This window comes from Mesoplodon densirostris, chromosome 5, assembly GCF_025265405.1.
Source record: "Mesoplodon densirostris isolate mMesDen1 chromosome 5, mMesDen1 primary haplotype, whole genome shotgun sequence".
NCBI lineage: Eukaryota > Metazoa > Chordata > Mammalia > Artiodactyla > Ziphiidae > Mesoplodon > Mesoplodon densirostris.
In genome coordinates, this window is record NC_082665.1 from 60,446,527 (window position 1) to 60,463,987 (window position 17,461).

General features: G+C 37.4%; 1 protein-coding gene across 1 annotated transcript in view; it reads right to left on the reverse strand.

The window, feature by feature from the left end:
• The window catches only part of CFAP44 (cilia and flagella associated protein 44), a 137,217-nt gene that overhangs the window by 106,516 nt on the left and 13,240 nt on the right, over positions 1-17,461 (reverse strand). The window contains exons 4-11 of the mRNA XM_060098942.1: positions 14,097-14,259; positions 12,184-12,286; positions 8,435-8,651; positions 6,620-6,734; positions 3,888-4,052; positions 1,798-1,953; positions 1,149-1,196; positions 460-559 (exon numbers count right to left, since the gene is read on the reverse strand). Coding sequence (XP_059954925.1) covers positions 460-559; positions 1,149-1,196; positions 1,798-1,953; positions 3,888-4,052; positions 6,620-6,734; positions 8,435-8,651; positions 12,184-12,286; positions 14,097-14,259 — 1,067 coding nt within the window. The remainder of the gene's footprint in view (positions 1-459; positions 560-1,148; positions 1,197-1,797; positions 1,954-3,887; positions 4,053-6,619; positions 6,735-8,434; positions 8,652-12,183; positions 12,287-14,096; positions 14,260-17,461) is intronic.

The window sequence follows — 17,461 nt, forward strand, 5'->3', positions numbered from 1 at the left end:
TGAATAATACTATGCCATTTTATATAAGGGACTTGAGCATCTGTGGATTTTGCTATCAGTGGAGTCCTGGAACAAATCCCCACACAGATACCAAGGGATGACTGTAGTAAAGAAACAACTGATGACTGACTGGTGGATAAATTTCACCTTGCACAGTCCACATAGATTCACTGTAAGTCAAGAAGGAAGAAAGGAGATGGAAAGAAAAGGAAAAGCATGAATGTGGATAACACCAAGATGAATGGTATTTTCACGAGTAACTTATTGATGTGTCTTTATTTTAATCTCTCGCAATAACCATGGTTGCCGTATTTTGGGCCCTTTCTCCTCTCCTGAAACTTACCTCACTTGCATCAAGAAGCTTCCCTTTTGGAAAAATTCTCAAATACTTTAATCAAACACATTAAAAAAATGAATTGAAAACAAAACACAAAGGTCCAGATATGAGTTCCTACTTACAGTCCAAGCCAGTAGTGGCCATGAGATAAGTGAGAGGAGAGACGGCCAAGGCTTCAATGGCTCCAGAATGGAAGGAGAAGAGGCATTCTGGATCTTGGGTCTGATAACAAAAAAAAGTTCCTATTAGAGCTCAAAGATAGGTTAACACAGAATTAAGGCCAAGTTTAAAGAAATGCAGTTAGAACCCTGTATCATGTGTGACTTTATCTGAACAGAAATAAGAAAAGGCATAGTAAGATAGAAAGGGCGCTGAAGTTTGGAATTAGGAGAGACAGATGATGCGCTTGATGGCTGTGTGATTTGGCACAAGTCACTTCAAATGACAGTTTCCATTTCTTCATCAGTAAAATGAGATGATGGCAACTGCCTGCCTACAAAACAGAGTAGTTGTGAGGATTATATGAGATAATATACATTAAAATGCCATATGTTTATGAAAACTGTAAAGCACTGTATAATGTTAGGCATTGTCATTGCCACTTTTCTTGTAAATTCTGTTATGAGATAGATCCTTTTTTATGTAAAGTCATAAGGAGAGAAAGAGACAGATACAGTATGAATTCTTTGGATATGTTGAGCAAGTTTTTGATGAGAACAATGATCAAATATGGAAAAAGAGTATATTTTAAAGAATAACAACAAAGGTTTTTACTATGAGAATTAGAAAAAAATAAAAATAGGCAACTTACAATATTTGAAAAGCTAAGGTCAAGCTTCCATATGGCTCCATTGGAATCCTAAAAAATTAAATACCTAATAATATTTTGTTCATCATTTTAGACTTTTATCAAATTAAAGAAATTTTTTTATGATTTAGTTAAAGGATAAAACATACCAAAAACTTACATATATTTTAAAGTGTGATTGAAATTAAACAAGAGCAACTTCCATGCATCTTAGAACACAACGACACAATAAATGAAGCAATCTCATAAAACTTACAGTCAGTTTAACATAATAAAAATGCTAATTTGTTTTCTGTGTATAAAATACAAGTCAATTAAATATCAAAATTCAGGGAACTCTTCATTGTAGTATCAACAGTAGTCTTAATAGTACAATGGATTTAGTGACAATAAATTATACTATTTTAATTTTATGTCCAGATAACTTTATTTTTTTAATGTATTTTTAAAGTCTTTATTGAATTTGTTACAGTATTGCTTCTGTTTTATGTTTTGGTTTTTTGGCCACGAGGCATGTGAGATCTTAGCTCTCCATCCAGGGATCAAACTTACACCCCCTGCATTGGAAGGCAAAGTCTTAACCACTGGACCGCCAGGGAAGTCCCAATGCCCAGATAACTTTAAAGATCAAAGAGAGAAGAGTGCATCTTACCTGAGACAACCAAAAGTTATTTCCAATTTCATTCATTTTTATCATAGAGAAGAGTCTGACATTCTTGTCTACTTGAAGTTCATTAATGGGCTCTATCTCTAACAATCCAGTCTCGTCTATAGTATCAGCAGTGTCTATTGTCTCAAAATCCCATATCTTAAAAAATAAGAAAATACTTTAATCAGTCAGCAGTTTCTGAATGTATATTTTCTAAGCCAGAAAAGGCCCCATTTTTTTCAAAAGTCATTTCTTCTTGTTTCAAGAAAATAATGAGTAGGTATAATTAAAACACCAGAGAAGATCTAACCCTGGGATTTTGCTCTGAAATGGGAATAATGAATTATTATAATTTCCTTTGTATTTATGGAGATTAGTGAGAAAATACAGACTTGAATAAGAATTCTAATTTGCCCAAAGTAAACTTTATTTCAAGGTTTCTGTCAGCCCTTACTGCATATATAGCGGCCGCAAGGAATAAATGGTTCAGTCATACACTGAGACATCATGACAAGCCTCGCCTTACATTAGATCCGTGGGCTCCTGGAAAGGGGACATAGACCTTCTTGCTTAATGATTCAAGCACTATCTTCATTATAAGCAGAGAAAAATGGATGTAGGTAATGTCTTCACGAGATAATGTTTCTCTTCCTTATCATAGATTTAGACTGTACTATTCAGATAAGAATTGTTGTTCTTGGGATAGGAGACCAGAATAGTACTAGGGAAGGATGAGGGAGCACAGTTTCACTTCATGTGGTGAAGAGACTCGGAAGGACTTCCTCTGTGAAGTGCCAAAGCCCAGCCTGGATGGTTCTATAGCCACATCCTGCTACGTCATCCTAGACTCAACAACTCAGACTTTGGGAGGATTGGTGGTGTCCCACAGAGTAGACTTGTGGAGGAGAGTCCCAGATCCTAGGGTCAGACTGACTCCTGGGAGTTGGAATAGGTTTTTCCTAGAGGGTGAGAGGTAGAGATTTACAACATAGAGGACTGAAGAGATAAGGGCAGACTTTGAAAGGGAAAGCAAATTAGTGATGTCCATACTTTCTCTGTGAAGTATTTAACTTCTCTTCTCTTGAGGTTTTCCTCCACTTGGTATTTTGATGTATTTAGGGGTGGCATATGCCTTGGAAGGATAGTGAATACGTTGTATGACATAATAAAGGACAAAAAATTCTCACAGCAATGAGTAAAATAGAACAAAATTAAATTTAACATGATTCAAAAAGCCCATGGTAAGAGGACAAACTGTGGAAGACATGTCTAATATATTGTTTGAGCCATACGTAAGCTCAGTAAGTGTCAGAGTAACCATACTAGTAAAAAAAATAAGTCTTATTTCTGATAATACTACTTCCTAAAGAATGTCCGGAGAATACTCCCTTTTATGAATATTTTCTTATGAAAGGGCTCAGTAGGAATACATACTGTGGGGACCACAAGGCAAATCAGAAGACTGCAGGTTTGCCAGCAACAGCAGGGTACCTACACATGGGTAGGTGGGAGAAGAGGTGTGATAACAGCCAGAAGGACGGAGATGCAGAAGCAATGTCCCAGCTTAGCCCACACTATGGGCAGGACAGTGTCCACAGGTGAGGACAAGCGAGTTCACTAGTGTACAGAGCACCAGGAAGGAGCATCCATAGGCAAACCCTGTCAGTTCACCTTTGTATTTCTAATTGGTAGACTCAGTAAAAAAATAACTAACAAATGTTTGGCCTCGTTGTCCCTAGAAAATGACCCATTCATACCAGGCATTTTGGAAGGACATCTGAGTCCTCTGTTAATATTGTGCTAACATGGATATTCATTTTCCGAAGCTACTATTGATATATCAACAACAGAATCAAAATAACAAAAGGTCCCCTCAGAAAATTTCAGTGCCAAGATGTAAATGAATTTTGACTAGAATTTAAATATTTACCACAAGAGAAGCATTATTTAAAATGAGTTGGCCCTAGGAGTAAATGACCACTGATCTCCTTCATCAAGTGACCTTTGTGAGAAATAAAAATCTGATAAAATCCACAGGGTGATCTGCAAGGTTTTGATATGGGTGCTACTGTCCTAGTGTAAAGAAAACTTACCCTAACACATCCATCTGACCCGATGGTGATGACTTCACCCTCGTCCAGCATTATCTGGTTAATGGGACCCTGATGACAAGGCTTGCCTGAAGCTCGACTCAGCTCGACTTTGATGTGGCCACCTTCCCAAAGCAGCATGTTGCCCCATTCTGACCCTGAGAGCACCTGGCAGGTGTGTGGAAAGGAAAGAACATGCATGAAGACAGACAAACGTGTATATATGCTTCAAAGAGCTGGTGAGACTTGTTTCTAAAGACTTTTCTTGGTTATGAAAGTAAAAAATTTTTTTTAACTTTTAAAATAAAATACAGCAATGAAAATTCACTACCCCAGAAACAACCACTTGTCACATTTTGACATATTTGCTCCTAGCATTATACATAGTTTTTCCTCATTGTGTATGTTGGTTAATTTTTCAAACATATCTGCTGTAGATTTCTTTGTACATCTCTTAAGGACACAACCCAGGAGTGGAACTACCAGGTCAAAATTTAGAGACATGTTTCAAGTCCTTGACAGATGAAATTCTACTTTTTAAGAGTGATAATATCAAATGTTATGTTTGATAATTGTGAGGTCAGTACTGAACTCAGCAAATTATAGCAGAATATAATTCAATTTCAAATAAGGATGATCATTTAGAACCACTTCACATTAATGCACTTAATCCAGCACTTCCCAAAGTATGTACCACCAAACACTAGTTCTTAAGATGTTTAACTAATATAACATAATAAGTAATACTAATTGAGTATTGACTCCATGCCAAGCAGTGCTTGAGCACTTAACATATATTGTTATTTAATCCTAAAAACCAAGGATACCATGTGCTGTTGTATAGGTTGGGTACTTTATTTTCCCAGAAAAGACAGTTTTTCTCATTTGCACAAAGGAACCATCTAGGCCAATGGAAGTCCTGACTATCACTATCCCCATTTTATAAAGTAAAAAAACTGAAGCACAGAACAGTTAAGTACGTTGCCCAAAATTACTCAGAGGAGTCAGGGTTCTAAACCATGCACTGTGGCTCAAAACCTCCCATTCCAACTAATGCTGCCTCAGAAGACATATGCTAGGAAAAACAAAGTCAAACAAGTTTCTTTTCTCTAGGACCCCTTGGAAGCTTAAATACAGAAGTGTTCACTGGGAATCACCATGAGAAATTTCTAGCTGCAAAGGAATTTGACCAGGAAAGTCTTTTCATAGAGTTTCTGTGCAAAAGAATGTTGCATGCAATGCCCTTTGGGGAACTCTGATCTAATTCTTGCCTGCCTGCTCGAGGACTCTGCAGCCCCATTTTCCTCTCACCTAGAGGAACTTATGACCTTACTCAGTCTTTTCTACTTCTCCAGTCTACCTATGCTTATCTATTCTACCTATTAAGCCTCAGCCCACTTGTCTTTACTTAGATTTCTTTTTTTCTGTCCAGTAACTAAAACCACCAAAAGTCACCAAAGCCTATAAGGCATTTCTTTCTGAAATGTCACTCATGTCTAGCTTCCCTCTTCCATTTGTCCTGAGAAGAGTCCAGACTCTCATCATCTCTTCTTACATAAAAGCAGTATCTTCCTTCTGAGCTCATCTCCTTGACTCCACATTTCCCTTCTAATATGCTTGGCATTTGGGGCCAAATTTATATATAACTTCTTTCATTTGCAACTCTACTCTTCCAGAACCTAATAGTTCTGCCTTGCTGTTCAAGTCCTCATACACGAGGGCCCCACCATACTTCTCAATCTCATTTCCCACTCCTTCCCAACATGAGTACTGCAATTAATCCTCTAAATATATAATATTTACTCCTAACTCTAAATATTTCCTTTTATGGCTCTTTCATTTAAAATGGCTTCTTTTCTCCCCTACCTCTACACAAACTCTACTGAACCTTTTTCAGATATATCTCATACCATGTTTTTAATGATCTTTAGCTTAATTCTTACAGAATTTGAAGCTGGAATGATTTATTATCATCTTATAGGTTTGGATATATAATTTATAATTTAGCCAGCACCCAAGACTTTTTATTTCCTACCATACACCATGATTTCAAATTAAGAATATTCCACTAGGCAATGACTAGACCATTTGGTTCCTCAGAGTAATATTTGTATGTTGGCATTTACTTATAACTGAGATGACCACAAATAATACTATATAACTCATCCTAATAGGAAGCCTTATACAATATTAATGGAGAACTGATCCTATAGGCAATATGTCTATAAATTTTATAAGAAAAGAAGAAGAAACTAACAGATTAAAATTGCAGTGTTGTAGATGTCACTATACAGTGGCTCAATCTTCCTGAACAATAATTTGGTAATAAAAGCAAAAGCCACAAGAATGTATATAACCTTTGACCCAGTAAGTCCTCTTGGAGGATCATGGCAAAGAAGAGAGAAGGGAAAGATAAACACTATAAACACTGCAACTCCATGACATAGTTAAAAGTGACAAGTAAGTCACTATGTTAATATATGAAAATGCTCGCATACTTTATATGTGTATATAATATTTAGTAAAGACAAAATGATATGTACATGTGGATTATGACAATTTCACAGAATTAAAATTGATAATCTGAAAAGGTAAAACTAAATGCTCATTATATTTGCCATTATAGTATCTGTTATTGCCAATATTGGCAGTGCTTTTTAGACTGCTTTCATATATGTGTATCACTTCATTTAATTTCAATAATTTCATTATTGTAGAATAGCAGCTGTACTCACCTTCCCATCTGGGAGCTCCATGTAACCTTCTATATCATTAGTGGCTGTTTTGCCAAATCGACCCAATGAACCCTGAAGCTTGAGGCCGGTGAATGTTAGAGCCATTTCCCAGAACCTGCCAACAAATAAGAGCCTGAATGTACCTCAAAGAAATTTTATTTATTTTAATTTTAATATCACCCAAACATTTACATATTTCATAGTCACATATTATTTCACTTATCCATTCATTCAATTAAAATGTATTAAGTATCAACTACCTGTCAGGCAAAGTTCTAGGCAATATGAATTTGGCATCAAGCAAAATAGCCCAAAAAGAAAAAATTCCCTGCCTTTGCAGATCTTACATTTTAGAGTTGTGTTTTCCTATGCAATAGCCACACGTTTGACTATTTTAATTTAGACTTAAAGTAATTAACATTAAATAAAATTTAAACATTAGTGTTTCATTCAGACTGACCAGTTTCAAGTATTCAATAGCTACGTGTGGCTACTGTCTATTAGATTGGCCAGCACAGAACACTCCCACCCTAGCAGAAATGTCTACTGCATAGTACCACTTTAGAGGATATAAAAGTTTTCCAAAGGTTCTAATTTACTTGTTGTGTAACTTTGAGTGATTTTCTTGATCACATTGTATTTTCATTTGCTCATGTGTAAAATGAGAATATTATTTGCACCAACCTCATGAAATTGTTGAAAACCTCTTTTAGAACAGTGCCTAGCATATAAGGTCAATAAATGTTAAGTTACTAATATTTTCTTATTCATAATCTAAACAAATGAATAGTCAGAATGATGAAAACCATGTAGAAAAAAGAAAGAATCTGGCCTACCAACTGGATGTAGAATAGATAATGGACAGTATCAACAAGCCAATAATATGAAGCCAAGAGCCTAAATGACCAACACCCTTCTCCAAGGCTGCTGTAGGTCCCCTAATCATCTGTTTCCATTTCCTCTGTTTCTTTTACAGTGCACCACACATGAAACTGTTCAAGGTCTATCTTTCCCCAAAGACATAGTACATAGAAAATATGCACTCTAGTAAGCAATGGAAAAATTAGCATTTTTAACCTATAGCCAGCAGAGAGTTGGTTGACAATTCCCCCCAAGATTTAAAAATCTGTTCAATTATTCTATATTTCAAAAGGACCAGACTTAAATTGGAATGAAAAGAATTTAAGATAGATTTAAAAACGTCTTTCTCATAAAGAGACACTGGGAATCAAGTTAAGGGCAGCTCGAGAGTAGTGCTAGAAGGTTGTTAAATAAAGGACAAAATCAATTCCATCCTGAACAAAGAACAAAAGGGTATAATATAGTGGAAAACACCCAGAGACCTGAGATCAAGAGTAGGCTCTGTTACCATTTAGTATTGAGGGTCCTGCATCAGGAATGGTTCTGTTATAATTCTTATTTTACAAGTGAAGACTGAGTTCAGAGTCATCAAGATGACTTATCCATCTCACAGTATCACTACAACACATTGAACTGTGGATATGAAAGCTCAATATGAACTTGGACACAGCATGCCAATGTTAGTAAGACATGATACAAACTCTCTTAGGAAATGAAGCCTACAAAGAAGGCAGCAAGCAAAATTCAAAACCCCTTCTTTTATCTATGCTGTTTTCAGTAATAAAATCTCCATACCCAACTAGAAAAGCTGCACTACAGTTAGTTTTTAAAATAACACATTTAAAAATTATCCTAATGTTAACAACATCAGCAAAAATGTCTCCAGCTGGTCAATCCTCTTAGAAAAGACCCTAACAATAAACGACTAGCACCTGTATCAGTCACGCAACCTACTTGATGTGGCCGGATCCCGATGTAGTAAGTTGCTCGTCATCTTCAGGATTGAAAGAAACCTTGAAAACTTCCTGGGAAAAAGCTTTTGTCCTCAGTAGGGGCTGCTCTTCTTTCCAATTCCAGATTGTCAGTGTGTGATCAGGGTTGCCACCAACAGAGGCCAGCAAGGTACCATCGCCGTTAAAGTCCACATATGCATAGGCCAGATCAGTCCCATCTGAAAGGGTGAAAAGATGAATGCAAGTCTAATGAACACGGACAGCACTTACTTTACAAAAGTGTATTATTTAAATTTAAAAAAGGAGAGAGAGAGCACCCTTAGTGGTGTGCATTGGTGGAAGAATGCCAAGACTCCCCTAAAGAAACAATTCCAAAATCACTCATCACCCTTGGCTGTAGAATGAACTACATGATATGGGGGGAGGGGGGGAGGGTGAAGAAATCTTAATCACACTTTGCATGAGAAAAACACTTTGAGAATACATTCTACTTTATGAAGTGGGGAAGGGTGACACAAAAGCATGTTAGACAGCAGAGAGAAATCAATTTAAAATCTGTCACTGAAAATTTCATGAAATAAAAATTGATGACTTCAGGTTTCTGGTTATGCATGTGAGGAGGTAAGAAATCACCATTCCATCCTAACAAGTAAAAAGCTGAACAGACTGAAAAATCAACAGCTCTTCTTGGATCTATACGAGAAGAAAGAAACCAGGGCAAACCCCTGCCCCCAAGAATGGAGAGACCACCAGGTAAATACAAGGATTTGCAACTCACCATAGCAGAGGCTTCCAAGCAGAAACAGCCAGAACAGCTCAAGGAACCGCTGCCGGTGAAGTAAAACATGAACTCTAACTGACTAATTGCTGGAGGCTCAGTGTGGACAAGTCTGAGAATTAAAAACTCCAGGGGGACCCAGTCATAAGGTGGCCCCAACTATTGTTGTGAGATTTACCTCCAGGAGTTAACCAGATTCCTTCCTAAAGTAAAAATGTCTAGAAAAATCCTCCCAGGCTTCCAACAGAAGGAGGGGGAAAGGAACCATTTTGAAATGCCCAGGAGCTCTCTGTTCTTCTTAATAAGGTCTGCCCTCAGGGGAAACTAATTAACCAGAGCCTGACCAGCTGGTGTTATCAGAGCTTAACTGACCTGGAGAAGGAAATATCCAACCCAGCCCATTCTAGCCATCCTGTCCTACCTAAGCGGGGAGAAAAATGCTGAGAAACATTTGTGAAGTTCACAGTGCAGAGGCATAGGCTCACCAAAAAACTGAGACCTAATCCCAGGACTAGAGAATGCTTCCCCTGCCCCACACCTTACCACCAGGTGACTAAAGTCCTATTTAAGGCAGTTCTTCTTACCCAGTACCTCATGTCTGGCTACCCAGAAAAAATTACAAGGCATACCAAAAAGCAAAAAAAGACAGTTTGAAGACACAAAGCATGCAGCACAACCAGACATAGCATAGATGTTGGAATTGTCATATTGGGAATTTAAAACAACTACAATATGCTAAGGGCTCTAACAGATAAAGTAGACAACATATAAGAGCAGATAGGCAATGTCAGCAGAGAGATGGAAATCCTAAGAAGGAACCAAAAAGAAATGCTAGAGATTAAAAAAAAAAAAAAAAACTGTAACAGAAATGAATGCTTTTGATGGGCTCATTACTAGATTGGACACAGCTGAGGAAAGACTCGCTTAGCTACAGGATGTCTCAATAGAATCTTCAAAAACCAAAAAGCAAAGAGAACAAAGACTGATAAAAACAGAACAGAATATCCAAGGGCTGTGGGACAAATAAAAAAGGTGTAATGTATGTGTGGTGGGAATACCAGAAGGAGAAGAAAGAGGAACATAAGAAATATTTAAACCAATAATGACTGAGAAATTTCCCAAATTAATGTCACACACCAAACCACGGATCCAGGAAGCTCAGAGATCACCAACCAGGATAAATGCCCAGAAACACTACAGAAAATGAAAGATAAAGAAAAAAAATACTGGGGAAAAAAGAAAAAGAGGGGGGGACAAAATCTTACCTAAAAAACACCAACCTAGAATTCTGTGCCCTGCAAAGTTACCCTTCAAAGGTGACAGATGGGGCTTCCCTGGTGGCGCAGTGGTTGAGAGTCTGCCTGCCGATGCAGGGGACACGGGTTCGTGCCCCGGTCCGGGAAGATCCCACATGCCGCGAAGCGGCTGGGCCCGTGAGCCATGGCCACTGAGCCTGCGCGTCTGGAGCCTGTGCTCCGCAACGGGAGAGGCCACAGCAGTGAGAGGCCCGCGTACCGCAAAAAAAAAAAAAAAGGTGACAGATAAAGACTTTCTCAGACCAACAAACACTGAGGGAATCTGTTGCCAGGAGACCTGCTTTGCAAGAAATGTTAAAAGAAGTTCTTTAGAAAGAAGGAAAATAATATGGGTCAGAAACTTGGATCTACATAAAGGAAGAGAATCAAAGGTGTAAATGAAAGTAAAATAAAACTTTTATTTTGCTTATTCTTGATTGATGTAACAGATAACTGTTCAAAATAAAAGCAATAATGTATTTGATTATGTATGTTTATGTCTGTGTGTGTGTGTATATATATATGCTTTATGTAAGTGAAATGAATGCTTATATATAAGCTTATATGTAACTGAAATGAATGACAGCAACTAAAATGCCCCTTAATAGGTGAACGGATACATAAAATGTAGTACATCCAGACAATGGAATATTATTCAACACTAAAAAGAAATGGACTATCAAGCCATTAAAAGACAAGGAGGAAGCTTAAATGCATATTATTAAGTGAAAGAAGCCAATCTGAGAAGGCTACATACTGTATAATTCCAACTATATGACACTTTGGAAAAGGCAAAACTATGGAGACAATAAAAGATCAGTGGCTGCCAAAGAGGGTAGGGCAGTTACGAATAGACACAGCACAGATGATGTTTAGGACAGGCTTTGGGAAAACTCCTATTCAGAATACTGAATGATGTTATAATGATGGATATATGTCATTATACATTTGTCTAAATGAATACAGAACACCACAAGTGAACCCTAAGGGAAACTACAGACTTTGGGTAATTGTGACTGTTAACATCGACTCATCCTTGGTAAAAAATGTACCATTTTGAGTTATGTTGATAATGAGTAGGCTAAGCATGGGTGAGGGGAGAGGGTATGTGGGAATCTCTTAAACTTCCTCTCAATTTTATTGTAAACCTAAAACTGCTCTGAAAAATAAAATCTTTTTTTAAAATTGACTACTGAAATTAATTATATGGAAAACAGAATTGTAAGATAATTGTGATGGTAATTTTATGTGTCAACTTGGTTGGGCTATAGTACCCAGTTATTCAATTAAACACTAATCTAGATGTTGCTGTGAAGATAGTTTGTAGATGTGGTCAACATCTATAATCAGTTAAGGTTATCCTTGGTAACCTGGGTGGGCCTCATCCCATCAGTTGAAAGCACTTAAAGCAGAACTAAGGTTTCCCTGAGGAAGCAGAAGTTCTGCCCTTAGATGTAGAATCAATTCCTTCCCAAGAATTTCCAGCCTGCTGGCCTGCCCTACAAACTTCAGATTTGCCAGCCCTCATAATTACATAAGCCAGTTCCTTCAAATAAATCTCTCATCTATCTCCCACCAGCTGTGTTGCTCTGGAGGACCCTGACTGCTACAATAATGTTACATCTTCAAAATGTTAACCTTAAATGTGAGATATTTTAAAGATTTTACTAGACTCACCTTGAAGTATTCTGTAGGGCCTCAAAGAAGGATATTCATAAATGATAATCTTTGGGAAAACTCCTTTTTCTGCTACTGTGAAGTAAGTTTTTTGGGGGTGAACCTATAAAAGATAAAATCTCACTAAAGCACTGAAAGGGAGATTATCATATAAATCACTCAGTTAATACAGTATTTAGCATCTGTTACTTTATAATTTGTTTATTAGGATCCACTCTAATAGAAAACTCAAAACTGGGCATCTAATAAATACTTGACAATGGATATAATTTAAACTGAAAACTAGAAGAATACTCATTTTAAGTTTTACTTTCATTAAGAGAGTCATGTCTTAACTCTACAATTTTTTAAATTGCCATCAGAAGAGCTAGAACAGTGGTTCCCAATCTTTAGCAGGCATCAGAATCACAGGTAGGGCTTATTAAAGCACAGATTGCAAGCTTTAACACTAGAGTTTCAGTAAATTGGGGCTGGGACCTGATATTCTGCATTTACATTTCTAACAATTTCCCAGGTGATGCTGGTGATGCTGAATCTGGGGACCTCTTTGAGAACAACTAAGTTAGATGAATTGCTTACCCTGCGTTTGGTGTTTTGCTTTATTTTTAATGGAGACCTAGAACAAGCAAGACATTTACTTTACACTCAACACATAAATTCACCCTGTCTTTTCTGGAAGAGAGCTTATATCCCCCAAACCACATTTCTCATGGCTTTCTCATAGCCTCACAAGAGCATTTCTTATCCACAAACGGATAACTGTTCCAGAAAAATTGAAGTGACATGGGCAGTGGAGGAAGGTCCCTGTCACTGTCTGGGCACCAGCAGCCTCAGCACACATGGAGAAGAGCCCCACCAATGCACAAGCTCTCAGTGTCCAGAAGGGTGAGGTTTAGGGTTAGCATTCTTGTTCACACTACACCCCTAACTACTGACCTCAAACCAAATAATCGTTCCACAAAATAGAAAAACGGACATTTCAAAACTATCATTGGCCAAAAAGTGATAGAAAAATAAGCAGGCTAGATGTTGCTCAGTCCTCTGCAGATGGTGGGGGGACCTCAGGGCTCATAGTACTTTGAGATGGTCCCGACCGACTTCCTCCACAGAGCCTTCATGTTGGGCCGGTGAATATTTGCAACAGCTGGTGCCACCATAGCATGTACTTGTGTATATATACTTAGCTTTTTGGTTTTGCCTCTTTTTTTTTTTTTTTAATTGGCCGTGCACATGACTTGCGATTTCTTAACTCCCCGACCAGGGATTGAACCCGCGCCCCCTGCAGTGGAAGCGTGGAGTTCTAACCACTGAACCACCAGGGAATTCCCAGAGAGGGGCCTTTTAAAATGAGAACAAGTTGATTTAGTATGTTTTTATGCTGAGGATGCCTAAGGAAGTAAAGGCTGAAGATACAAGAAAGAATATGACTGATGGAGACAGACCCTGAGGAGGAATGAAGAGACAGACTCGAAATCACACACAGATCTTTTGTCAGCTGCTTGAAACTACTGAATGTGCAATTTATGCTTCATTTCCTAATGTTCAACTGTTTTATCTGGCACTTAGCTTTAATTATTATGTGAATTATCATTTGTGTTATTCATCTCAGTATTTTTGCAGAATAGCAACATAGCATTTACTGTGAAAAACCTGCATGACTATGGGAAAGTCACTCAACCTCTATTAGCCCCAGTTTCCTTATCTGCAAAATGAGATGATAATATTATTAATATAATATTATAATATTGCATGGAGCTAATGTCAGTGAACGTAGTGGTTGTAATCGCGAATTGAAAATGCCTTAGAATAAAGACTGCTGTGCATCTCATATAATCCCTCCTCACAGCCTGGCTGGTCCATAGAACAAACAACACATGGATGGATTTTTGTTTTCTAAGTTACTAAAGGCATACCCCAATGACACCAATTCCTCTGCCACTGCTACTTCGCAGGTAGGTCTGTTCCTTGGTTTTCAAATTCAGAAGGATCAGCTGGTTCCCAGCTATGTACAACACCATATTGCTGTCCAGAAGTTGTAGGTTGGCCCGCTTTCTGCAGTCATAACCAAAGGAATGTCTGAGGGAAAGTTGCAAAGGAAAACAAGTGAAACAACATAACCGTCCTAGAGAGGGGAAAAGTAACGAAATGAATATATTTTTAAAACCCATACCCTTAGTTAGATAAAGATCCAGGGTTGAAGTAGTTGAATTTTATGCTGAAACTTAGAGTTATTTACTGTATTACTAATGTAATCTTGTTTTTAAATTAGGTGAAAATTCTCATACTCTGATTCAGTCAATATTTTAGTTTTCCTAGGAAAACCCTGAAAGCACATTAATTTTGTTTGCAATAAAAAATAAACTTTCTATTTGGGTACTATAGAGAGCAAAGTAGTCCCCGAAATAATTTCATTTTCCTCTCTCCTGCTAAAACTAAATCACATTATAATGTGAGAGAAAGTCTGTCTTTGCCATCTTTGTACTCCCAAAGCCTGTCCAGTTTGTTGACTGATCATAGTAAAAGGATCATGTAGGCCTCTTCCTTGATGCTGAAAGATAAGATGTTTAGAATTCTGACATGTTTGTGAAATTCTGACACACCAGTGACAATGTGACTACTGTAATAAATTCACATAAATATAATTGAAATTTAATATGAAAAATTATAAAAATTGACTAAATAATACATAATATATAAGTATATAAAATAAATAGGCTAACATTTCCTTTCCAAGATCGTTAGTATGTACGGGTGTGCAGATGAGTATATACGTGTGTGTGCGTTTATGCTATAGGGTGAAACTGCATTAATTCAAAACAGAGGTTTAAAAAACTGAGCTATAAAACATTTTTTAAGTGTACTTTGTTATTACGTTCAAGCTCAAATTACTATAACCCAAGATATAAGTGTAATAATTAAATGAGATCAACCTATTAAAAAATTATAGTTTGCCAAAGAAATATATTATGTAGTGTATCTTAAGTAGATATATTCTTATCTTCCAAGAATTCATTGCTGAACACAAAAGTTGAAGGATCACTGGAGCAATCCTTTTTTCTTGAGCCCTTGTTTTTGTTTTGTTTTTTCAGTCTGATTTTAGACGATTCCCCTTATTTGTAAGTAAATATTTTCAGAGAAAGAAACTATACAAAACTTTTAACAAGAACGATATGTAGAATGTAAAAAAGGAAGAGCAAATTTTAATTAATGCAATTTGAATTGTGAAGAATATATAAATTATAACTAACTACAAGTAACTATACCTATCTCATTGCCTCATAGTTAAATTGAAAAAGAGAGAGAGAACATTTCAGGGCATTTGTACAAGAAAAAGGAATTTTATAAATTTAAAAGACATTAATGCCTAAAATTGAATCTTATATAGAAATGCAAATGAATATGTGATCCAAGATCTAGATGAAGCTATTCTGCCCTCATGGAGAATACCTGGGGCCGCCTCACAAATAAAGAGTAGAGTCTACAGCCCCTTATCTTTACAGAGCCTGGTATGGGGCAGGAAGTTTTGCCTACCCTCTTTTTTCCTCTCCCTAAACTACTGTTCTCACCTTTCCTTCTTCCTTCTCTCCTTTCCCTTTTCCCAGGTGCCACTGTAATACTCTAAAGGGCTAGAAGAATGTCTAACTATGAGGGTAGAAGTGGGCTACCATCCCTTCACTAACTTGGATGAATCCAAGTAGGGAATCAGAGACATGATCATTTATCTAATATTATCATCTGTAATTTCAGGGGGAAACTCCCTCTTATTGCTGCTGTTTTGACTGAAGGCCCTTTCAAATGCAGAAATGGGTTAGATTGCCGCTTGCCAAACACTCTCCCTCTAAATCAATCACAACATGCTTGAGGGCAGAGACTGCTTCTCATTCATCTGTTTCCTGGAATGCCTACCACAGAGTCTTGAGCCTATTTGGTTGAATGAATGAATGAATGAATAACTAGAGTCTGATCTTTCCCTTTTAACCCCAGAGGACAAGACAGTCCCTAAGCAGAGCTCTGAAAATGTTCAAATGTTTTCTGACGTACCTTCACCTCCCTTCTGTTTTATCTCATCCTCTCTTTTGGCACCTATTCTTAACTTCCTATCAGAGGCCCAGGGCCTTTGTTGTTTGTCCATGTCCATCCAGGACCTCCACTTTAAAGTGGTGTTTAAGCACTGTCTTAAGTGCTGTTTAGTGTCTTCTATAAATTATGCTGTGGTTTAGGTGATATTTTATAAATTATACTTTCTTGATTGATTTAGAAGACACAAATGTTAAAACTGAAGTAGATAAAGAATTAAAAAGGGTATATGGGGATACATGAGAGCAGACTTCTTACAGCTTCTCACAAGAAATAGAGATTATATTTGTTCATCTCTAGAGGGTAGGACTAAGTCTAATGCAGGACATTCCAGAAAGGCAAATTGTAATTCAAGGCCTAGAGGAGCTCTCTAATAAGGTAAGCTATTCAAAAATGGGATAAGCTGCTTTGTAATTGCCCTGGTTTTGAAAGTGTTCAAGTCCATAGCTTATACAGCCACTCCTCCAGCATGAGTAGAAAGGATTCATGCACTGAGCCAAATGTCAAGATCGCTCTGACTCCCTTATTTACAGACTAGGCATATCTCTCTAATACAGAGATCCTTGTATTCAGGAGCACCAAATCCCCAGTGGAGAGCTGGGAGAAGGCAGCACAATCAAAATTACCCGAGAAGCTTTTTCAGAGTACATATATACCCAAGCCCCTCTCCACATGGAAATAATGCAGTAGGTCCAGGAAGCTATCAGAGCACGTGCATTTCAGGAAAAGCTTCTAGGTGACTAATAAACCACTTCATTAGAGAAAAATCGACTAGAAGGCCAACAGCATAAGTTTTATCAGTAACCTGTCCAAAGGCCATAAAGGAAAAAAAAAAAGCCCTCAAGAGAGAAAACTCCAGGTTACAAATTTCAGGGTGAATTAGTTTTAGTTACACCTAGGATCGAAATAAAGTTAGAAGATATAATAACAATAACATGTTCTATTTTTACATAAAAAGCAAAACTGAGTCAGGAAGTATGCTGCCCTCCCCCTCTCAGCACCCCATTTATAAGGGGCCAGTCAGTGTCTAGGCCATGAGGTCATAACCACTGCCCTTCTGAGGGTAGGCATGCTAAATTGCTAACCAAGGGCCTTAATGGAAATTGTCTCCTAACTAGCGTCTCACAAACCTAACATCATAAAGTGATGGCAAACCCTAAATCCCCTTGTTAATCATCCCACTTTTACTTTTCTTCACAGA